Below are 23,282 nucleotides of genomic sequence, written 5' to 3' on the forward strand. Positions count from 1 at the left end.
AATATTAAATTAAATATATAAGGATAATAAGACGGTACAACAAGTCTATAAGCATTATAAACAGACCTCAAGATGCTCTCTCTCTCTCTCTCTCTCTCTCTCTCTCTCTCTCTCTCTCTCTCTCTCTCTCTCTCTCTCTCTCTCTCTCTCTCTCTCTCTCTCTCTCTCTCTCTCTCTCTCTCTCTCTCTCTCTCTCTCTCTCTCTCTCTCTCTCTCTCTCTCTCTCTCTCTCTCTCTCTCTCTCTCTCTCTCTCTCTCTCTCTCTCTCTCTCTCTCTCTCTCTCTCTCTCTCTCTCTCTCTCTCTCTCTCTCTCTCTCTCTCTCTCTCTCTCTCTCTCTCTCTCTCTCTCTCTCTCTCTCTCTCTCTCTCTCTCTCTCTCTCTCTCACACACACACACCTTTCAAACAGTCTTACACACACTTTCACTTAGCCACTCCATAATCTTATTTGACGGCGGACGCATCAACACCCTTGCAGCATGGCAACTTTGAATTTCTCTGTTACACTTTTAAAACGTTCAGTGACCAACTTGGTCCAGAGGGCCAATCTGTATTCTAAACCTGCCAAACACCACATTTCAGCTGGGGTAAGTGTAATGTCTATTGCCTGTAGCCTGAGGGGCGAAGTCAAGCACGGATAGTGCGTGGCTGTACCGATATTGATTATATATTAAACTGGCGACTCATATCGTTTACAAAAAGTAGTTTAGTCCATAGTCGTCGATATCCTACGTTTCTGCGTGAAGTGTTGCATACCTCAAGGCTATCTGAGGACAGCACAAAAACAGTTTCGCAGACTGCGTAGCTCGTGCGCGGTCTGTAGGCCGATTCAGAAATAGCACCCTGCTATCATTTCTCCTTGCGACACAAGTGCGGTCGACCATTATTAATCTCGATTCCCACACGTAGACGTAGGTCGACACGACCAAGAATAACAAAATTAAATAGACCGTGCGTATCAAATTGTTGATGAATTTAATCCTGGCATATGCCTACATTAATTCGGTAATTTATTAGTTAATATGAATTACATTCTCGGTCCTATTTTAAAGAACAATACCAGGTGACTTGGGTTTATGATTGCAGAACGCTGCCCACTTGAACTTGTGCCAAGTTTCTATGACCTTGCTTTGCCTTGCTTGGTTTACTTAGGGCAGACAAACTAAACGTAGGCTATGCTAGCCTAAGCCTATACGTTTTATGTCAGATATGTGTAACCCCTTTTACTTCATTCATTCATTGTATTTTTAAATGCATCAATACTGCCCTGCCAACAAACAACCTCTTATGCTTTCGTATGTAACAACATACAGCATAGCCTACCCATTGTCACTGACAAAAGTCATTTAAAACATTCAAATTCCAAACATATGTGTTAAATAACAATAGTGTGGCTTGCTTTGCAACCACACTAACTAGAGAAAGACAATATGTCAAGGATATTGTCGAAACAAATAGTTTCTTTATCCACTGATTTGACAAACATATCTTCACAACCTATCATGGCTTTAACACAGTTGATCACAAGACTGCTTTCTCGTAGCCTTTTAGCCTAATTTTACCACTGAGCCCTTTTTAATTGGATTGTCAACAGAGTGCTGAGGATAGCATCCTAAAACAATCTAGTCAAGTGTTTGATTGGCACAGTGACGTTGCTACTTGTCATCAACTGTCAACCAACCAACTGTCGCTCAAAGCCTTCTACAAGTGCTGCATTGTCAATTCACAGACAACACTTAATAAAGCTCTTTCAACAGTATCGGAAGAAGTTCATATTTCTGAATTTCTTTGAAATATATTGAAATAGTGTCAATTATAATTACAAATTATAATTGACACTATTTCAACATATTTCAAAGAAATACAGAAATATGAATTTCACATGTGGGGTGCCACTATTAGTCGCTTAATGCATACAATTCAGGAATTCATGGATCATTATAAAATGAATACTTGTTTCTTGCCTGACAGATAAAGCAAAATATTGCCAACCTCCCTTTGCACTCTGGTAACATGTGACCAGCATTTACTCTCATTTAGAAATATTTCTAAATGACTAAATGATGAATGTATAATAAGATATGCATAGCCCTAGGGATATAAACCTCTCTGTGTGCATGTCCTCCCTGCAGGAGCAGGCCATAGCTATGACCGTCATGGTGGTCACCATCCTGGGTCCCTCTGGCTGGATCCTGGCTCACCTGGAGGACTACAAGAAGAAAGACTAGAGCCCAGAGGGGGTGGAAGACCGGATGGGAGGGAGGGAGGGACCAAGCAGAACACCCAGAGGGGAAACCAGCGCTAGTTGCAGCCCTAGCATCCAGGCTTGTCCTTCCTGCCTGTGTATCTGAAGGAAGAAGATTGAAGTGGACCTCTGGTGGTTACCCTTTATCATGCCACACTCTGTGTCAGCCTATTAACAATCATGTAATAAATACCTTAGCTCTGTTCTGCCTTGTAATTATTCTGCTCCCCTTGTGGATGTTGCGTTTGTTATTGTTTGTCTAAGGCCCTAGTGACGTACAGCCTAATTATTTCTTCGTAACAAGGGAAAAATTGTCAATAAAAGGGATTGTTTTTTCTCAATAGATATTATTATGCGGAGGGCCCCTTATAGTGCTGACAATACCTTTATATAAAGTTCATAATAGAAGCTAGTCATAAATGTTGAGCAATCATTTTGGTCAAGTTTATTTTAGGCAATATCAAAATATTATGGCATTTTGGTCAAGTTTATTTTAGGCAATATCAAAATATCAAACATTTCTGTATGGCTTTAGAAATCCATTTTTTTTTCCTTAATCGCCAACTGGATGATCATTAAAAAACTTTTGTCAGTTTCACAGTTGCAGCACTAATTAAGTTTCTAATGTGTCTATTCAGAAACTAGCAAAGCCGGTAAAAGAGAGCGATAAAGTGTTCTACCTACAAAATGAAGAACCAAGAGACCCGTGTCCACTGTCCAACTATCTAAATCACCAAGACACTCAAATGAAAAACAACAATCTTTGAATCCTACTAATCCAGTCAATATTCACACAATTGAAGAGTGCACTGACTTAATAATGTCCAGTTTAAAAGACCGACCTACAGACTAGACCACAGCATGGTAACCATCTTGTAAAAAATGACAGACAAAATTTTAATATGAAGTTTTTACTTTAAATACAGCCCACATTGGTTTGTTAGGTAAGTTGGTGAGGGAAAATATTATTACAATGACCATATCAATGGTTAAATTAAACATAAATTATCTTTAACAGTCTTTCATTCTCATTCTGCAGATGCAACACATTTCCATTACAACTCAAATACAATATTTCTCACTCTATGTTAAAAAACTGATTGTGATGCCACATATCCATGAGGAAAAATACTTTGACTATCTAAATATAGTTTAATATAATAAAATATGAATAAAGCTAATACATTTTGCACAAAACCTGTTGAGTTACACAGAGCATTAACAGACCTTTAAACCTTTTTTTAGAACAGATTCATGTGTCAACTCATAGATATAGGATAAAGTACTGTTCAAAATATTAAAGTTATAACAGGTACAGTAGATGCCAAAATTTTGCATGGGTTATGGCTGATTTAATATTTATCATTTTACAAGTAGCATGTATCTCAAATGATCATTGTGTGCATGTTTGTGTGTTTTTCTATCCTGGTGGCTTCATAACCCAATATATCACTCATGCCGTGGGGACCAACATTAGTTAAATTAAAGGCTTGTCATGAATTGTTCAATTACTAATAGTGGTGTTGATAGATACCAATAGAGAAATGGATGACCCGTCCTGAAACATGACTGGTCCCCTGGAGGGGAAAAAAGTCAGGTTGAGATTTATGAGCGAGTTTTGGATTTTCAAAGTCGTTTTTATGTTCAAATCTATTTAGTATATATTTAGCAGTTCAAATCATGTCTCAGACCCTTCAGAAAGGTTGGATCCCATCAAGCACCTTTCAGTGGTCCTCACGGTGTGATAAGACGGCTGTGAGTGAGCGAGTGAGCATCTGTGCATGCATCTTCATGTGCGTCCTAAGTGTGTTGACTAATTGCCCTCATCGCTGTCTGAGCCAGGTGGTTGGGCCCGGGGCTGGACATGTGGATTGTGGACCAGCCTTTGCATGTCATCCTGGTTCAATTCAGTAATCCGACCATCCCCTCCCAGCTGCATCGGCTGAATGATATTGTTCCTGTAGAGTCACCGACCAATTGAGCAACACATAGAGAGAGATTAGAGAAGTGATTCAATCAATACAATTAACTTTGTCAAAAACGTATCCAATAAAAGTGAAGATTAAAGCGGGTCAATGCTAATCTGAGTACTTCTTAGGCAACACTTAAAAAGAAAATTCAACCACATATAATCAATCGGCTAATGTGGAGGTGAGTGTGGTTCGGTGCTGTCTAGAGAAGAGGGGCGTGGCTTTTGACATCCAACTAGAAGACAGGTAATGTGCGGCAGGTGTTGTTAATTACTATAACCTGTCCTCTCTTTAAAAACACAGCAGGAGATGGATCCTAGGGGGGAAAAGGTGAGGTCAGACAGAGTGTGAGATATTATTTGTGTAAAGGTAAGCTGAAATCGTGTTTTTAGTTACAACTATTCATAATATGACCAGACCGCCTGACCAGCTGGTTCACACCACACCGCTGCTCAGTGGGAGCCCAGACAGGCAACCCTAAGACTGGAAGGGGAATGCTGAGCCAGGTGGCAATGGGAGTGAGTTTTACCCTGGAGGACACCTCTCACACATACACAATAGGAATGGACAGAGAAGTCCAGATAAAGGCAAATATAGTTAAATACAATACGAAATCCTTGACAACTATCATGGACTGCCTCCTCTAAACTCAAATCATTGTTATGAATGTCATGTATTGTGGCCCTGGATCAAATCTGGCAAGGTGGTATAGAGCATGGGCATTCTACTCTTGGAAAGTACAACTTAACATCTAGCTGTATGCGTCGCAATTTCTTCCTACTAATATTTAAAATGGGTTAATAACCAATAACATTGGTTATTCATTGTGTGCGTGTGTTTGTGTGTGTGTGTGCGTGAGATAGCGTTTGTGTTTACCTGGATAGTTTGTCAAACATGCTGACGAGCTTCATGGCTTCATACTCCTTCTGTTCCTCTGTCATTCCCTCCATGGGGTTGGACTGTTCCTCTTCAACCACGCCCGTCACTGGGTTGATTCTGGAGAGAATGAAGAGAATATGTCACCTATGACATGTACTGTTTTGGGGTGATTTTATTTTATTTTATGGATTTGTGAGTTACTGCCTGGAGATCAGCAAGTTGTTGGTATTTATTTTTCTTTTACAATTCAATAGTTAAACAAAGATCTTATATCAATTAATCTCAACATACTGTATAGGCCTGGCCTAAAGGAAAGAGCATCTTATATGTTGACTGCTTCCAATATCGTGTTGGTCATACTATACAATTATTTATCGCTTGTTTAGTGAATAACACAGAAGGAATTTTAAAAAGAAAAATCGCAATCGCAATATTGGTTGAAATAATTGCAATTAGATTATTTCCCCAAATCGTTCAGCCCTAGATGCATGAATATTTTCTATATTTATATGTTTGTGTGTGTCCCGTGGGCATTGATAAAGATACACAGAGCAGACCTGCAGACAGACAGACAGACAGACAGACAGGTCCTTACAGTGCCTTGGCCTCTCTGTATTCCTCCGTCTCAGAGTCCTCGTCACCAGAGTAGATGCCAGAGTCCCCCGCCCCCCTCAGCAACCCGCGTGCAGCCAGCAGGCCTGCGGCGTTACCGTAGCCTGTGTACTTGATGAACCTCGACACTAGAATACAGGCATAAACAATGGCACCATTTCAATATGGCAAGATCACTACATCCATCATACTTTTTTTTTTTTTTATAATACTCTTCATATCACAGTTACTTGTCGTACTAGGAAACATTTACATAACTCCCAATATTTTTAACCCTTCTCTTTTTGCATTCATAATCATTTGCTTATTGACATGGGCATGGGAGGATCTTTCTGTATCCATTATTTTTTAATGGTTTATTTGCTTGCAACCATAAATAAATATAAACGTCGCTATTTTTCCTATCATCCAAAGTAAGTGCTGCAGCATCAGTATCAAAAAAGTGTCAGACATTATAGATCTATGAAGGAATTATTTTATACAGGAAGAGCAACAAAATGTCTGAAACTAATATTTCCATTAACGGACAAACTTACCGCTCTCTTTGCAAAGCACAAAGATTAACTCTGCCACACATGTCTTGACGTCTGTGTCGATATGAGTCATCAGGCGAACAAGTTTGTTCCGAAGGGAGCTACCGACCTCGGGTCTGTTCTTCACGTCACGCAGTGGAGGCAACACCTGTACACACACACACACACACACACACACACACACACACACACACACACACACACACACACACACACACACACACACACACACACACACACACACACACACACACACACTTATATTATTACGTGAGAGTTACAGTCATTATATTGAATACCTTGTTTGGCTTGTGGGAATTTCAGCCCACTCCTCACAGCTTTATTAAAGCGTTTAAACAAGGCCTCCTGGTGTTTCAACATTTCGTCACTTTTAGCATTTTAGCATTTCGTCACATTTTAAACACACGGTATAGGCCTTTATCACAGTAGCAAAAATACAGACAAATACACTTCAAACACTTTCACAAAGTAGGTACACAACAACGAAGCTTCCTAAATATCGAGGTTTTTCGAAGTCCCTCTCGATATTGAGACCCAGCTCTCGTTTTAAGGGGAGGATCAAATGACTACAGGTATGGCCAACTTGCTGCCTACCTTTGACCTGAGGAACTTCCTGGTCTCCCGGTGGATCCGGGCGCTCTCGGTCAGCAAATTCAGACAAGGAAGGAGGGTCTCCTTCAGCTTATTTCCCTAAGAGATAGACACGTTTTTACCATTATTGTTCGTATTGGAATGACACAAAAACAAAAAAGGGGAGTAATGAATGGATAGAGGGCGACAGTAGGATAAGAATACGTTCTCAAGCACCTTGTGCACAGACGCTGGCTAAATGTTCAAGCCACTATTCCAGTCACTTCAAAATACATTTTGCAGGGACAATGTGCATGCTCTTTTGTAGACAACATACTCGATCGAGTCTCTTTTCCATGAAGTCTAGCAGCATGTGGACGGCATCCATGTTGACTCCCATGTGTTCGATGGATCCCTGCTGGACCTTGGGCATCAGGAGCACATCCAGAGAGGGTAGCGGGAGGTTGCCGAGAAGGTTGACAGTGTGACTGGGTCAAAACAAAAAAGACAGCCACAACTCAGGGCTTTTTTATGCATCGTCTATATCACTGGACAAGGGAGACTACATTCCCTACTTTAACATTTGATGCTAACTTTGGAGTAGCGATTGGATGCAAAGGAATGAGCAATGTTCCTCCGATGGTTTCATATTGGTCCCAAGCACTTCCTATGTGGCTGCAGAAGAAGCGTTTAGCAGCTAGAGTTTAGAACCAAGATGGCCTCTAGCTGAGTAAGGCCAATGGAAAGGATGCAATTAAAAGAGGAATAACATTTGACATTTCTTTCAGGCTGATAGTTATTTAGTCATAGGACTGTATGTACGCACAAAATCATCTGATTACACGTGTGGAGATAATTTTGGAATCAGAAGCAGATTTTTTACTTAAGTTGGATGCAGGTCAATCAGTATCTATCTTGCACTAGCCAGGGTGTTTTTTCTCGTGGGGTTCTTGTCCATTTGAGAGCTTGACATTAGAGTTATGGTGGGTTCGCTGATGTATAATCTAACACAAACCACAAATGTGTTACAAGAAGTTGAGAATCCAGATTCAGTAGAAGCATGTGGGGTGTGTGGGGGGGCCCACCTATGGAACTCTTCTGTGCGTTCCTCTCCATCTGCACAGCTCATGAGACAGTGCCTCAGTATGGCCCCGAGGTGCCTGTACTCTGCAGCGTCCTCCTACATATGCACGCACAAACACCTCACAGATTGACATTTATGATACATTTCCATAGACTATTATAGTTACCTTAAGCTCATAGTGTAATTCCTCAAGGCAAAGTGTTATTTCAGTGTATACATTTTTATCACAATAGTTTAAATATTACACAAAGATTTAGCCAACTGACTATGTGCCAGCAGGTGGAGGCCTTATTTCATGTTATATATTCAATGAGTTGCAATGTTAGAAGGCAATATTGGCAAATACCAAGAGATCCATTAGGAGCCAAAACAATTTGGTTGGTTACGTTGCCTCGCGTAATCTGCTACTTCCAACAATAAACACTTTCCCAGAGGGCAGTTTTCTATTGGCTGTTCACCCTAGCTCGAGCCTTTGTCCCCACCGCTCACACATAGTCCTGTGGAACCAAAAACGTCAGTTTTCAGTTCTTTCTCCTTTTCGAGTTCTCTTTCTAAATCAGAGATTTACATACATAACCTTTAGGCATTATTTTACATCCACACAGCAATCAATAAATCATATGGTCAATTCAATGATTGGATTGCCAACGTGCCAGTCTCCCTACCTTACCGGCAACCTGTGCTGCCCTGCCAGTGCACTCATTGCGCATGACTGGAGTCTACCAAAATGATAGACAGACCTACTGCTAAAGCTACCGAGCTACCGACTGATGTGTTTGGGGCATTGGCTTGGGAATGTTGGAAGGTTGCTGGTTGGATACTTTCAAAATCTAGCTTACTCTCGCTTGTTTCTCAAAATTGCATACCCTAGCTTTGTTGACGTATTGAACTGCCTTGCACTGTATTTATATTTATATTGAAATCTTAAATCTCTGACCGTATATTGACTGCACTGAGATTGCATCATTTCTTGCCTCTCTTAAATTGTTATTGTATATTATTTTTTGCAAATTAGTATATTATATTGTATTGTTATACTGTATACTTAACAGCATATTTATATTTTGGACTGTTCTTTCTGTTTTGTGTTTTCTTTTAAATATTAACAATAGGTGAGTGTTGTATTTCAAGAGCAAAGGGTTAACTGAAGTCAAATTCCTTGTTTGTTACGCAAACCTGGCCAATAAAGCTGAGTCTGAATCTGAATACCCGGTTAAATAAAGTTTAGATAAAAATAAAACATCCATAATCACCTCGTCGACCTCGCTCTTCGCAGTGTTGAAGGTGATGTTGAACAGAGTCTTTAGGATCTCCATGGCTCGCTCCGTCTGCTCTCTGCTGAGAGGAGGAAGCTCTTCTGGAGGAACGCCTTCTGAGCCCGCCCGGGCACTCTCAAAGGTATCAGGCCAACACAATCCTAATGTGGCATCCAACTGGTTACCTGTAAGGAGAGACAATATTCAATCTTGTCCCACACACACACACACACACACACACACACACACACACACACACACACACACACACACACACACACACACACACACACACACACACACACACACACACACACACACACACACTAACTAGACTAAAACCAAAGAGACAGTACAGGTTATGTTTTCATGATTGTATGAAATGTGTGCAAAGTGAAATGTGTGCACCATTATTCATTCAGTAATGAATAATGGTGAACCCTGATGTGTGAGGTAGACTTGTTACCGAGGAGGCTGATGCCATGAAGCTCTTTGGCCAGCTGGGCTCTGACGTCCACTCTAAGAGCCGTGAGCAGAAAGGTGAGACGCAGGTCAAAGAAACGGACCTGTGCAGGGAGGGAATATTAAATGTTGATATATATTGTAGTGTTGAGAGATGAACAGAAAATATATTTTTGTTGAGATAATGATTCTAAGTGACATAAAATAGAGATAACTTCTGACTGAATGTGATAAGAGATTGTTTAAATCGTAAAGAAGATAAAGAAACAATTGTAAAATTGCAATGCATTTTATTAAATTGTGGACATAAGGTTGCATCTCGTATATCAGTCCTATCGAAACCAAAATCTTCCCTTCAGCAATCCACTGGCCACACCGTACACTCATCTATTCATAGAAACCAGGAGTGATGCTTGTCCTTTTATTGTGTTGCGTGTACCATCCATACCTCGTGGGTCCATGTGGGATCGTGACACTGTTTTAGCCTCTCCGCAATGCCTTTCATGAGCTGTAGCTCCTCCGCTACCACCTAATAAGAGATTGATTCAGAATCTGAATAGATTGTACTTTTTTTTATACAAAGTCACGAGTGCTGTTTAAATGGATGTTTTGACTGAAGCCATGGGTTAAAGAGACCAAACAGAGGAGCAGAAAGAGAGGGACCTGTGCGGTGTGATTGTGCAGCAGGATGTTGCAGAGGGACTTGAGCGCCTCCACGATTACTTCCACATCTGGGTTTTCCGACGCATTGTTTGGCGACTTTGTTTCTCCCACAGACACATTTGGCCCTTCCTCCGCACCTTCTTTGGAGAGTTCAAAAACATAGAAATACAATTCTTATTAAATTTGTATGGTTATTTCCTGGTGGAGATCAAAATCTTGAATTTAAATATCAAGCGGCACATACAGTAAGCCCAATACAGTTAAAATGTTCATAGTAAGTGGCAAAAATCGAAATAAATACATTAAATTCATTCGAAATAAATACATATTATTTTACCTTGCGCTTGTCCCGTCTCTGCAGTGCCGATGCCAGCTATGGCCGCCAGGGTGGCCATGGCGGAGTGGCTGACGAAGGGCCCCAGGCAGTGCTTGTCCCGGGACAGAATGCGCACAGTCTCCACACAAGCCAGCTGACAGGAGGGCTGCAGCTCCCTGGTCAGGAAGCCAAGCACCAGCTTCCCAAGACGCTGAAGACAAACACTCTGTCCATTCACTATGCTATGATGTTAGCTATATGTTTCTGCAGCGGGTACTGGACTACAATCATTTCTACTCTATAGTCACTTTCAGTCAAATAATACTGATGTTCAAATCGAACTCATCTAACTCTAACTCATGACTTTTTCCCACATTGCTACTCTTATTTGACATCTTCATGTTTAATTATCATTAAAAAGAAAGAAGCATTTTCAGAAATAAACTGCAGTCTATGAGCGTTCTAACTAGTTGCTTCTACATCAGTACCTCCGATAGCTTTCCTTCCTGGAGCCCCAGAGAAGGCACAGGGACAAAGATGATACAACACAGGTAGGAGTGCAAAGGAATTATAATCAGAAAATCTTTAGTAGGAGTGGACAGATAAAATAGTTTATATTATGAGTCTAGCTAATATGTCATATTGAAAAGAAAAGTAGCAATAGATGATTCATGCAATTTCATGTTAGAGAGTGTCTTATTGAAGAATGAAGAATTATTGGTGTTCTCCAAGTGCTAAGTATTCCCCATACATCCTGCAATTTTTGTTAATCAATTGCAGTGGTTAAATTGTTAAATTGTATCAGACTAGTGTTTAAATTCATGGAAGTCTATCATAATGAAAACATCTGGATATGAATCTTTAGAATATGCAATGTGTAATGTGTACTATGTGTATACCTTTTGCTTTTACTCCAAAACTTTTTTTAACAGTTAATATACACACCTCTCGTTCTGACTCCCCATCCTTGTTGAATGCGAAGCACTGGCTATTCTGTTGAAGAGGCAATCAGAGACATAAGAGAAGAGGAGAATGGAGGATGAAGGATTTAACTGACGGATGGGCGAGTGTAATTTTGAACAGGACTTTAAAACACAACTGTAGAACATATATCTGTTACACTAGTATGTGGAACCATTTTGTAAGTGGAATAAAATTTAAATGACTAAAAAGGGAGCTAATTGCTGCATGTACTTTTTAGCTGATCCATAAACATCCGGAGGAAAAGAGCATCACAGCTCGACATTCAAAGCCTTTATTCGTAAAGTCATCAAAATAGTTTATGATACTCATACTGACAATATCGCCAAATGTATAGTCTTTAAAATAAAATGAATCTGTAAGAAATCGGTACTATTGTGTTATGCAAAGGGTAAAAAAAGTTGAATATCAAACTAGCGGTAGTTTGGGTAGGTTGTTTTGTTTTCAGTTGATACTGATGATACTGCGGTTATTATACCTTAATTTTGCTGTAATTTGCACAGCATAAGTGTGTGCGTGCATGCAATGGAAGAATCATTCTAAGCTTGCTTCAGAGATGAGGAGCCTTCTAGATAGAGTAGATATTTAACTGATCCGCAGCAGTCTATTTGTGTATACACAAAGCATTCAATCCTTTTGGTTAATCCACTGCCACAAAGCTAAAAGAGGAGTGTGTTTAACTCGGCTACTAATCGTTAGCTAGCCTCTGGACAGCTCATCTAGTCTGCTTTAAGACCTTAAAGTGGTGATCTCAAAGAACTGATTCAAATTTTCATTTCATTCAATATGAGTCACTGATCGGAACGATCTGATTGGTCGAGCGATCTGATTGATCTGATTGGTCTTCATCAAATTGCACCAGATCGTTAGAACATTGAATCGAATCGCATCAATCGTTCCATATTCATATCGTCCCTGAATCGTAGTAGCGCATGTATCTGGATACGTATCGGATCGTCCTATAAAGGAGAGATACACACCCCTAGTATTTATGTACATCTACGGATGTTTGTGAGAGTGAAAAGACATTTGGTTATTATTTATTTAGTGATGGCAAAGCAGAGTTGAAGTCAGTCGAATCGTCAGTCAAATTTTAAAGTCAAATTTTGGTGTTTCCATCACCGTTTACTGATTCGATACTTCAAAATTCGCATAAAAGCAGGGGGATGGAAACGCAGTTACTGTCTCTGTAGACCAGACCTACAGAGCGGCTGTTACCTCGGCTGCAACAGCACTTGTAAAATAGGCAAACCAGCTAAATCGCCAGAATTTGACATTTTGGTGGATAGAGCAAGTCGTTAAATAGTATATTTAGGATTTCGATTTAGAAGAAGATACAAGATACAGCATTTCGATTGTGATATAAAGATCTTGATATGTAAGATTTAGACTTTGATATAAGATGTAGGCTAAATTTAGGCTTAGGAGTAGATTTAGGATTTCGATTTAAAAAAAAGATTTAGATATAAAATGTCGATTTAGATTCAAGATTTAGATTTTGTGACCAATCTCCAAATCACCAAAAAGGTGACCTGAAAATTAAAGAAAGCTCGACCTTCATCTTGAACAAGGGAAGCACTTTTTTCAGCGGAAGAAGTTTACAAACGGCACCACATCACGTGAGGTCTTCTGTAAGGTGCACCGTGCAGGGATGCAGCTGGGTTTTGCAGGGATACATTAGGTGTTGTCTACTGCTTAATGAGTTAAATTAGAATACGGAGGCCGAGTAGGCTAACTGTAGGCCTACCATGACTTCATGAGTTCTTGTCTAATCAATTTATATTATAGCCACTACATGGAATCCACGACCAAACCAGTGGGGCGAATGCCTGACGTGTCTGCTCCTTAATTGTTTATAGCATATAAGATCATCATTAGTAAAGTGCATAAGCCCAACACCTGAGAAGCCATACTATGTGCAGGAGATGAATCACCGTTGCATTCGAATCAGTGGTGATGCCGTTGACATTAAAAATAAATACACAAAGTAACGCCGGACTTGGGCTAGAAATATTATTGCCCACCTAACTGCGCTTACATTCGAACGGTTCAGAATAGATTGGGCCAGACGGTCACGACATAAAATAGCCCTGCATTGAGGCGAGTTATTGTAAAATAAGCGATAGGCATATTGCGTGTAGATAGCAATTCAGCTGCGGTAGGAAACATAAACAGATTAACGTGACAGCTAGTAGACCTACATAAACAGTGATGTTTACCTCCTTGTTATATATCTGCAGGGCAACCAATGCAACGTCTTGATCACCGGTCTCCAGTTGATCTATAATGGAATTTAAATCCATGGTCATCGTTGTTCAGTGTGCTGAATCGCTATTCTTAAATCATTTATCTCAGCAGGACGTCATTTATGCCGGGCGAACATGAACTGTCAGGCTAGTAATCCTTGAAAACTCAAGAGCCTGGGGATTGAAGCGATTAAAAGATGCTTTTACCATCGCTTTAAGCCTACCTACATTGGCCGATGCAAAGCCTAGCGGGAGTTGTAGTTTTACTAAGAAGAGGTCCTTCCAAAATAAATATCCGCCCAAATCAATAACTGAATGTATAATACTTGTATTCGTCTGTATTTAAAAATTAGTAAGCTTGGCTGTAATGACTGGTATAGACGAACTGTATTTACTGAACAAACACAATAAGAAAATGGACGGGCTCGTCCGGGATTTGAACCCGGGACCTCTCGCACCCAAAGCGAGAATCATACCCCTAGACCAACGAGCCACACGAAGCATCCTTAGTCATCTTTGAACATTATATTTTTTTGGAAAGGTGAAAATTATGTAGCATTGAAAAAAGAACCTAGTTGAATAACCAGTTGTCTAGTCTTATCTTGATAATAACACAATTTCAGAAATAATATTTGAATGGGGTAGGCCTACTCGGAGTTAGTTGATAGTTAGTTATTATTTATTAGTCTTTTATTTTAGTCGGAGAGGGCAGCTTGCTTGCGTCGTATCAATATGGCACAAAGAAGAACCGCTTTAACCGCACATGCGCAGATAGATACTCGCTATTATCAACACGCGGAGGAATTCAATTGAATTTAATACTCTTTTTCACACTAAATGCAAATACCAAATATAATGCTCCACCAAAGCCCTGAACTAAAACTATCGTTAGAGAAATCGATGGAGGCTGAACACGCAAAACGTTCGTTGGCTTTCTTTGACTTGGAAACAACTGGACTTGGTGAGGATATTGTCCCTCAATCTTGTACCATTAACGACAAACCGTTTGGTTGAATCAGCGTTTTGTTTTGTGTGTGTTTTGTATCGGCAGGTCATGCGTGTGAAATAGTCCAGTTAGCAGCCGTGAGCGGATGTAACTCCATCAACTTGTACACCGTGCCCAGGTGTCGAATGCAGAGCCGTGCGGCCAAAGTAACCGGTTTCAGGGTCCGCAGACACAGATTGTTCCTCAATCGCCAACCAGTGCTCACAAATTCTCTAAAGGATGTAGTCCTGTCATTTATGGCCTTTCTCCGCATGCTTGGACGTCCTATACTTATTGGGCACAATATTCGCCGCTTTGATTGCCCGGTACTTCTCAGGGCACTGGACGAACTCGACCTCAGAGTTGAATTCCAGTCGATAATTACCGGGTGCTTAGACACTCTTCCACTTGCAAGGGACATTTGCAAGGACAATGGTTACAAGAGTTTTAGACAAGAAAACCTGGTTCGGGAGCTTTTGGGGGTGGACTACGACGCACACAATGCACTAGAAGACGTTCGGTCATTGCAAGCACTTTACTGGGCGCTTCAGCCTACATCGCAACTGATAAGTAGACATTTCTTCACACTGGAGACCATAGTCAAACCCAAGCATCCAGTTTCAAACCCAGTGGCAGCGGACTTGTATCCAGAAATAGTTCCCTCTGTTTTGAGCACTTGAGACGGGTAGCAACCTATAGGAGCCCGGGACAATTATTTGTTGAAAAGCTTTGTCCGTCTCACTAACATTTCCACAAAAAAGTGAATACAAAAAAGTGGATACTTTTCCACAAATTTGACCCTTGGCAGTGTTGAGGAAATTCCTACAGGGGCATTATAATTGTTCTTATCTTATAAAAATGTTCTAGCTTGAAAATTGTTGGAATATAACCGGCCCAGATTTAAAATGTATGATTCATGTACTATATATGCTACATCCTTTTTTATAAAAAAATAAAGTATATAATTTTTGGTTCATATATATGCTTCCTCGCATACTCCATCTACACTAGCATAGTGTTCTAGTTTCAACTTTGAAGTAAACATCCACAGATAGTGTTATGGTAAAACAGAAGAAAAGAAAAGTAATATGGTTGGGCTAGCAGGAAGGTATATGCAAAATAAATGACAACAAACTACAGTAAAAAATAAATAGGTATTGATTGGGAATGGAGTGAGAGTCAGAATGTTTCCCTGAACTGGGCCATAGAATGACAGACTTGGATAGACAGTCTTCTTTACTATAGATCTTTACCCATCTTGGTAGACATCGACAGTAGCCTTTATTGAAAATATTTGCTGCTTCGACGGCTCCCTCAACTGCTTCGTTGCCACCCTCAACTGTGCCCTCAACTGCTCCGACGGCACCCTCCACACCTTCGACGGCACCCTCAACTGCTTCGACGGCACCCTCATCTGTACCCTCAACTGCCTCCACTGTACCGCTTCGAGGGCACCCTCAACTGCTTCACCTACAACTGCACCCACCATCTTACACCAGCCATCTCCACTCTCATGGAGAGATCTCCATGGCAACATGTATCATTATATGAAAAACTTTCAATAACCTGGATTTTCAACCACACCACCCTGTGTAGTTTGTTACCAGGTGCCCAGTAAAAGTCTCCTAGTTGAAGTGTGGCATCCAGCTAGGTGGCATGTAGAATGGTTATCTCTACAATCAAAGGGTTTGATGGATGATTCACATGGGACAGGACCAGGAGGAAAAATTGTGAAGGACATTATGAAACAGCGCAAACTCAAAGTCCGATGTTTCCTAAGAAAGAAGGGGTGTTGACATTTTGAGAAGATTGTTTCAGTGTTGGTTAGGAGGTATAGTTTGTGGTAAATGGTGGCTCCTTGGTATTTATATGCCTCCACCTTCTTAATGTTCTGGCCTTGGAAAACTAGACCATTATAAATCAATCACGGACGCCATAAAGTCTTGACCACGAATATTAACTTTTCATTTATTAGAACTTTAATACATTTTATATTCGGTTTCTTGGATAGGATTGGAATACACCAGGGTAACGTGCAATGCATAACGCAGAAAAGACATTGCGATCTGCTGCATCCATCTCTCAAACCGCGACTATCAGAGAGAGAGGGCGAAGGGGGCCACAGGCAGTGGTACTAGTACTATCATTGGCAGAATCAATAGGAGCTTGCTAAAGACAAGTAGGTGAGAGTAGACAGTGATGCCCTTGAAGCTACACCTTCAACCAAAAGGCAATAAGCAGCTTATCATTAGAGAAGACTGGTGAAATTACCTTGTTGGCCATATGCCAGTGAATAATAAATAAAATCAAAATCAATCCATAACTAACCCAAATAAACATTTGTTGTTTGTTTGGAAGTAATATTTAATATAATAAAATCTGAAATTCCTCAATAGATAAAAGGTAACACAATCTAGCAACTACAGCAGGCAACAGGCTCGGAACATGGTCATTCCCAATTGGGCCGTAACATGAAGGGAGACAGCCTCGTTGGCTGAGATGAAGAGGACTGTGCCCCGCCTCAGCGTGATGTCAGAGAGGGCAGCTGCAGACGTGGCTATTGCGTCACCTTCGACAACCAATAGGATTCCTGCACTGTCCAAAGCAGCAACTGTGTATTGTCTTACTGAGGCTGGTACCTGAGGTGGAGGGGAGAAAAATATATGAAACAAGAATATGTTTTAAGAAAATAGATAAGGCAAATAAGCAAGGGATAATGGCAATAGCAATATAGCACTTTGGTCACTTGGAACTCAATTTGTGATATCGTAATATATATACAGTGGGGCAAAAAAGTATTTAGTCAGCCACCAATTGTGCAAGTTCTCCCACTTAAAAAGATGGGAGTGGCCTGTTATTTTTTATAGGTATACCTCAGCTATGAGACAAAATGAAAAAAAAAAATCCAGAAAATCACATTGTCTGATTTTTTTAAGAATTTATTTGCAAATTATGGTGGAAAATAAGTATTTGGTCAATAACAAAAGGTCATCTCAATACTTTGTTACATGCCCTTTGTTGGCAATGACAGAGGTCAAACGTTTTCTGTAAGTGTTTACAAGATTTTCACACACTGCTGCTGGTATTTTGGCCCATTCCTCCATGCAGATCTCCTCTAGAGCAGTGATGTCTTTGGACCTTCGCTGGGCAACACAGACTTTCAACTCCCTCCAAAGATTTTCTATGGGGTTGAGATCTGGAGACTGGCTAGGCCACTCCAGGACCTTGAAATGCTTCTTACGAAGCCACTCCTTCGTTGCCCGGGCGGTGTGTTTGGGGTCATTGTCATGCTGAAAGACCCAGCCACGTTTCATCTTCAGTGCCCTTGCTGATGGAAGGAGGTTTTCACTCAAAATCTCACGATACATGGCCCCATTCATTCTTTCCGTCACACAGATCAGACGTCCTGGTCCCTTGGCAGAAAAACAGCCCCAAAGCATGATGTTTCCACCCCCATGCTTCACTGTAGGCATGGTGTTCTTTGGATGCAACTCAGCATTCTTTCTCCTCCAAACACGACGAGTTGAGTTTTTACCAAAAAGTTCTATTTTGGTTTCATCTGGCCATATGACATTCTCCCAATCCTGTTCTGGATCATCCAAATGCTCTCTAGCCAACTTCAAACGGGCCCGGACATGCACTGGCTTTAGCAGGGGGACACGTCTGGCACTGCAGAATTTGAGTCCCTGGCGGCGTAGTGTGTTAGTGATGGTAGCCTTTGTTACTTTGGTCCCAGCTCTCTGGAGGTCATTCACTAGGTCCCCCCGTGTGGTTCTGGGATTTTTGTTCACCGTTCTTGTGATCATTTTGACCCCACGGGGTGAGATCTTGCGTGGAGCCCCAGATCGAGGGAGATTATCAGTGGTCTTGTATGTCTTCCATTTCCTAATAATTGCTCCCACAGTTGATTTCTTCACAACAAGCTGCTTACCTATTGCAGATTCAGACTTCCCAGCCTGGTGCAGGTCTACAATTGTGTTTCTGGTGTCCTTTGACAGCTCTTTGGTCTTGGCCATAGTGGAGTTTGGAGTGTGACTGTTTGAGGTTGTGGACAGGTGTCTTTTATACTGATAAGGCGTTCAAACAGGTGCCATTAATACAGGTAACGAGTGGAGGACAGAGGAGCCTCTTAAATAAGAAGTTACAGGTCTGTGAAAGCCAGAAATCTTGCTGGTTTGTAGGTGACCAAATACTTATTTACCACCATAATTTGCAAATAAATTCTTAAAAAAATCTGACAATGTGATTTTCTGGATTTTTTTTTTCATTTTGTCTCTCATAGCTGAGGTATACCTATGAAAAAAATAAATAAAAATTACAGGCCTCTCTCATCTTTTTAAGTGGGAGAACTTGCACAATTGGTGGCTGACTAAATACTTTTTTGCCCCACTGTATATATATACACAATACATTTTTCAGATAATCAACTCTCAAAGGTGCCATGGCTTCCCTGCGTCGCGATGACTTCCACGAGGAGCAATTCATTACCTGTATCCTCATGACAGTGAAGTCTGGCACAGGGGGATCGTAGATGGACACGAAGGGGTCGGAGTAATCCTTGACGGGGGGAAATAACTTGGAGCTCGCTGGAGCCGGGGTGTAGTTCAACATGTCGCACAGCGTATTCACATCGATGTACTTTGGAGTCAATCCAGCGCGCACAGTGTTATCCGAGCAGGCCATGCACTCAATACAGTCTAGGGAGAGGGCAGGAGAGAGAGAGAGAGAGAGAGAGACAGACATATTGGCTCTGTATTGTTCACATATCTTAAAGATGCATTACTCAATAGTTCAAGAAAATAACGTTATCAGTTAAGTTGACCCAGCTGCTATGAAAAGGGTTACACAATCACATATATTAAATGGTTTCAATGAAGAGCACTGAAGGAAGTAAAATTAAAATAAAATATATATATGCATAGAAAATAAAATGTATAAAATAAGAATAGTCCATAATCCAATAATCCATTATACTGGATACTGCTGAGGGATGAGGATGACTGGACTCCCAACTCAAATTCAATGGACACATTAACTAAACCGGCAAGACTGTCCGGACAAACCTGAACTGTTTCAGAATGATAAGGCGTCACATACCTGTCAAGGCAGCTTTACGGCTTTTTCATGCTATGATACTCTCTCACTTACCCTACTGTGTTAATGTTTGGGGCCAAGCCTCCCAGACAACAGTCAAACCGATCATATAGTTATACAAACAGACACTGAAAATAATGGATGAGAAACCAACAATGTGGCAACACTGTTGAATTGTACATAAATACAAACTTTTATGAGTTGACAGCTTCATTAAGTTATATTTTTTTCTTAAACTGACTTTTAACTGCGCAAATAATCAAGCTCTCGCTGTACTTTGTCCTCTTGTTACAAAAACAAATACAAGGAAAGTGGCCACAAGGGAAGCTGTGGGTGGCAACTGCATAGCAGAGGGGCACAAAACAACTTTAAGCCAGTCACTGTGATGACTGTGATAATTGTGTGTTCTTTTGTGTAATTGTGATTGTTATATTGCAGCGCATAATGTGCGCTGCAATATCCCTGACAAATAAACTATTAATAATGTTAACGAAAGAAATAAGATGTACCATTAGTCCAGGAGACACCACTGACCTCCGTATAGGTATGCATGGGGTTCGCTGGCCCCCAGGAACATGGCCTGGCTCGGCTCCAGGGCCACATAGTTGAGAAAGTAGATTGAGAAGCAACCGATATCTCCTGGGTACTGGGAGTGGAGCCGTAGCAGCAGAGCTCCATTACACTCAGAAGTGTCTTTCCCTGCTGCAGCTGACAATGGAAAGATAAAATATCAGTCAGCCCAAACAGGCAGATTGGGAAGTAAACTTGTATGAAACAATTTCCCAAAAAACCTTCCGAAAAAGCTCCAACTCCAAAACCACAAAGTGTCACATGGAGAGACAAAATCATTGTGTCCTTACCGTCTCCTGTGACTCTCTTCATTAGCATGTTGAGTTGATCTACAATCACTTTCTTCTCACAGTTCATCATTCTGGTGAAGCATTTCTTCAGAGCCTGTCTTGTATGTACTGCATCTCCCGTAACGCACCGTAGCTCTTCTGCTGCCTCGTTGCCCACTAGTGCATGGAACTCCGGGACAGCTGCCATCCACATTTATTTTATTTAACAGCAAATAACTTGTTATTACACACCATCAAACAATAAGGGGGTACATGGTCAATATCTAAAACTCATAGCTCAGCCTCACATTTGAGAAAGCCAAGGATCTCCTCCACTGGTCTGAAGCCACAAAGGCCCTGGAAGTGAGTGAGAGCAATGGCCATCTCCGGCTTGTGGTTGTCATCGGGGTAGTGCTCTGGAAACTGAGCATGAAGACGCGCAGCCAACTCCTGCCCGGGTTACCAAGAGAACGATACAAAGATGTACATTGGACAGAAACTACCGACCACTCACACAATGAATGTATTGCAAATTGTAAATGTTTTATGGCTGATTGTTTAGTAGCATGAGACCATCAGTCACAAAATCTTCAATGCACCACCATATAGTGTGTGTGTCTACATACATGACACATGTTCCAATTTAGTGTGTGTTTATGTGTTTGAGTTTACCCTGTTGGGATGGGCTTGAATAGACAAGGCTGTGTTGACCGACAGCACTTTAAAGAGGAAAGGCAGCTGGCCTTGGAAGGTGTCTTTGACTTTGGATCCCAGGCAGCCTGGGAACTGAGCAATCCACTGGCCCAGGGTGGTCTCGCCTGTTAGGTTATCCTTGATCTTAGCATCGGCTTTAGGGTGGGCCCCCATCCACAGCTAGAGGACAGATCACAGAATATGTTAAAAATTAATCACGAAAACTTCCAGTCTTCCAGTCAGTTTATTTTTTTCCGAGCATGCATTTCCAGTGAATCATAATAAGAAAGGTAAAGGAACAAAGCGAGGAACAAAGAAAAGACATTATGGCACATTTATGTTTATCAATAGATGACTAGGACGTACTAGTTAGCCTACAGTAAAGAATACAAACTGAAAACTATAAATCAAGACACTTTTTGTGGAAAGAAATTGTCTAATATGTGCTCAGAACAATCCTTTTCCTTTTTTATGTGGACCAATGAACAACTCCATTGTAGGGCAGTGTACCACCTTGCTCAACGTTTGAGATAAAATTTAATAAAAGTCAAGCTGGCAGCTCATGTCTCAAGCCCCACACTAAACTAAAGCTGTAAGATTGACTTCCATCTCACCTCTGCATACGGTTTGTCCTCTTCAATGACAGCTAGTGGGTCTCCGCCAAGTACCAGTTTAGCCACTTCACTATCCAGTCCCGCCTTCCCCCAGGCATAGTTTTGAACAGCACACGTTAATGTAAAAACTGGAAAGCAATCAACAAATGAGGCATTAGAGATTCTCATCGGGTTGCAAACATATTCTGTTTTCTGCAGCCACAATACGAAAGGAAAGACCATTCCAAGTTCAAGTGACATCAAAGCAAAAGTCAGATTACAGCAACGCCGATTTTAGAAAAAGAAGAAGAGTCTTTGAATAAACAAGCGGCGGTTCTAGCATCGCACTAATCTGCCATCCCATATCATAACTGCTCTTTCGGATACGCCCGCTTTCCATTAAGCGTGCCAAAAAGATGCTATTTTTAGCTACCAAATCCTTAACGCATGACAAATATTGCATAGGTACCGCGTGGGATGTATTGATTGTTAATAATTTATCAGAGAAACGCTTACCTCTTACTTCCTCCATGGCTGTCCTCAACATAGTGATGGGTCGTTCGCGAACGTGTCGGCTCAAAGAGCCGGCTCTTTTAAGTGAATGATGGGAGTCGGCTCCCGAACGCGAGCCGGTGTCTTTTTTGGGTGCTACAAGCATTCATTCCACTCGTGCTATGTGTGTCACGTCGCATGCATGGCAGCCAGCCACCGACCATGAGAACAAGCAGCGAGGGGCGGGGGATTTCGATGTGCGACACACGTTGCCTGTGACTGACAGGCAGGGCGGTGTTACACCGCATTCTGCGACCCACCGAAAAGTGTGACCCCAGGGGTCGCTGTTGTACATTTTGTGCATTGTGTGCATTATAACAGAAACATAAATTAAACATAAGATCTCCCCCCACCGGTGGGTCTTTCTTTTCTTGATACGAACATTAATTCTAAAAAGCATTTTACACAGTAGCCTATAATAGGAAATGCTCAAAGGTAAATCAGCGTAACACTGACTGTAGCTTTTTATGGGTAAAGAAGAGACGGTGAAGGACCGTACTAAACGCCCTATCCATTGTATGGGTCTGTAAAGTGCTAATCAAATCAATCAACTGTATTTATTAAGCACCTTTAATAAAAAGGTAATTGGTTGGGGGGAAATCTTATGTTTTATGTATGTTTTTGTCATGCCTGTCTACGCTTGCATATTGCAGAAAATATGCAACAGCGCCCCCTGGGGTCACACTTT

At 41.1% G+C, this 23,282-nt stretch overlaps 4 protein-coding genes, 1 long non-coding RNA gene and 1 other non-coding gene across 8 annotated transcripts; 3 read left to right on the forward strand and 3 right to left on the reverse strand.

Moving 5' to 3' along the window:
* Positions 1-393: 393 nt before the first annotated feature.
* LOC130389739 (cytochrome c oxidase subunit 8B, mitochondrial) lies at positions 394-2,836 on the forward strand. Its single transcript, XM_056599675.1, has 2 exons — positions 394-587; positions 2,133-2,836. The coding sequence occupies exons 1-2, from the start codon at positions 480-482 to the stop codon at positions 2,226-2,228; spliced, it is 204 nt and encodes a 67-aa protein (XP_056455650.1). The 5' UTR covers positions 394-479; the 3' UTR covers positions 2,229-2,836.
* Positions 2,837-3,144: 308 nt separating this feature from the next.
* On the reverse strand, positions 3,145-14,308 carry ric8a (RIC8 guanine nucleotide exchange factor A). Of its 3 annotated transcripts, XR_008896586.1 has the most exons (15): positions 13,812-14,308; positions 11,557-11,604; positions 10,633-10,822; positions 10,296-10,435; positions 10,081-10,161; positions 9,637-9,736; positions 9,168-9,355; positions 7,916-8,010; positions 7,168-7,318; positions 6,855-6,950; positions 6,243-6,387; positions 5,690-5,834; positions 5,092-5,211; positions 3,967-4,203; positions 3,159-3,822 (listed from the first exon to the last, which is right to left on the reverse strand). XR_008896586.1 is itself a non-coding variant. In XM_056599579.1 (14 exons), the coding sequence occupies exons 1-14, from the start codon at positions 13,899-13,901 to the stop codon at positions 4,059-4,061; spliced, it is 1,734 nt and encodes a 577-aa protein (XP_056455554.1). In that variant the 5' UTR covers positions 13,902-14,308; the 3' UTR covers positions 3,145-4,058. The 3 variants fall into 3 exon arrangements, 2 of the variants coding, with proteins under 2 accessions (XP_056455554.1, XP_056455555.1); XM_056599579.1 differs by having other exon boundaries at positions 3,145-4,203; XM_056599580.1 differs by having other exon boundaries at positions 3,159-4,203; positions 10,296-10,432.
* LOC130389744 (uncharacterized) lies at positions 4,628-11,207 on the forward strand. The gene is made up of 3 exons (XR_008896592.1): positions 4,628-4,733; positions 9,191-9,312; positions 10,657-11,207. It is a non-coding gene; the product is annotated as an uncharacterized LOC130389744 (long non-coding RNA).
* On the reverse strand, positions 14,260-14,331 carry trnap-ugg (transfer RNA proline (anticodon UGG)). Its single transcript has one exon. It is a non-coding gene; the product is annotated as a tRNA-Pro (tRNA).
* Positions 14,332-14,561: 230 nt separating this feature from the next.
* plex9.2 (PML-like exon 9.2) lies at positions 14,562-15,808 on the forward strand. Its single transcript, XM_056599655.1, has 2 exons — positions 14,562-14,799; positions 14,890-15,808. Exons 1-2 carry the CDS (start codon positions 14,676-14,678, stop codon positions 15,501-15,503), a joined length of 738 nt encoding a protein of 245 aa, XP_056455630.1. The 5' UTR covers positions 14,562-14,675; the 3' UTR covers positions 15,504-15,808.
* A 940-nt stretch (positions 15,809-16,748) lies between these two features.
* Positions 16,749-22,753, reverse strand: mpi (mannose phosphate isomerase). The gene is made up of 8 exons (XM_056599619.1): positions 22,559-22,753; positions 22,064-22,191; positions 21,429-21,629; positions 21,065-21,206; positions 20,778-20,957; positions 20,452-20,625; positions 19,312-19,520; positions 16,749-17,462 (listed from the first exon to the last, which is right to left on the reverse strand). The coding sequence occupies exons 1-8, from the start codon at positions 22,698-22,700 to the stop codon at positions 17,244-17,246; spliced, it is 1,395 nt and encodes a 464-aa protein (XP_056455594.1). The 5' UTR covers positions 22,701-22,753; the 3' UTR covers positions 16,749-17,243.
* Between the last annotated feature and the right edge of the window lie 529 nt (positions 22,754-23,282).

The sequence above is a fragment of the Gadus chalcogrammus genome, chromosome 9 (genome assembly GCF_026213295.1).
Source record: "Gadus chalcogrammus isolate NIFS_2021 chromosome 9, NIFS_Gcha_1.0, whole genome shotgun sequence".
NCBI classification, from domain to species: Eukaryota; Metazoa; Chordata; class Actinopteri; order Gadiformes; family Gadidae; genus Gadus; species Gadus chalcogrammus.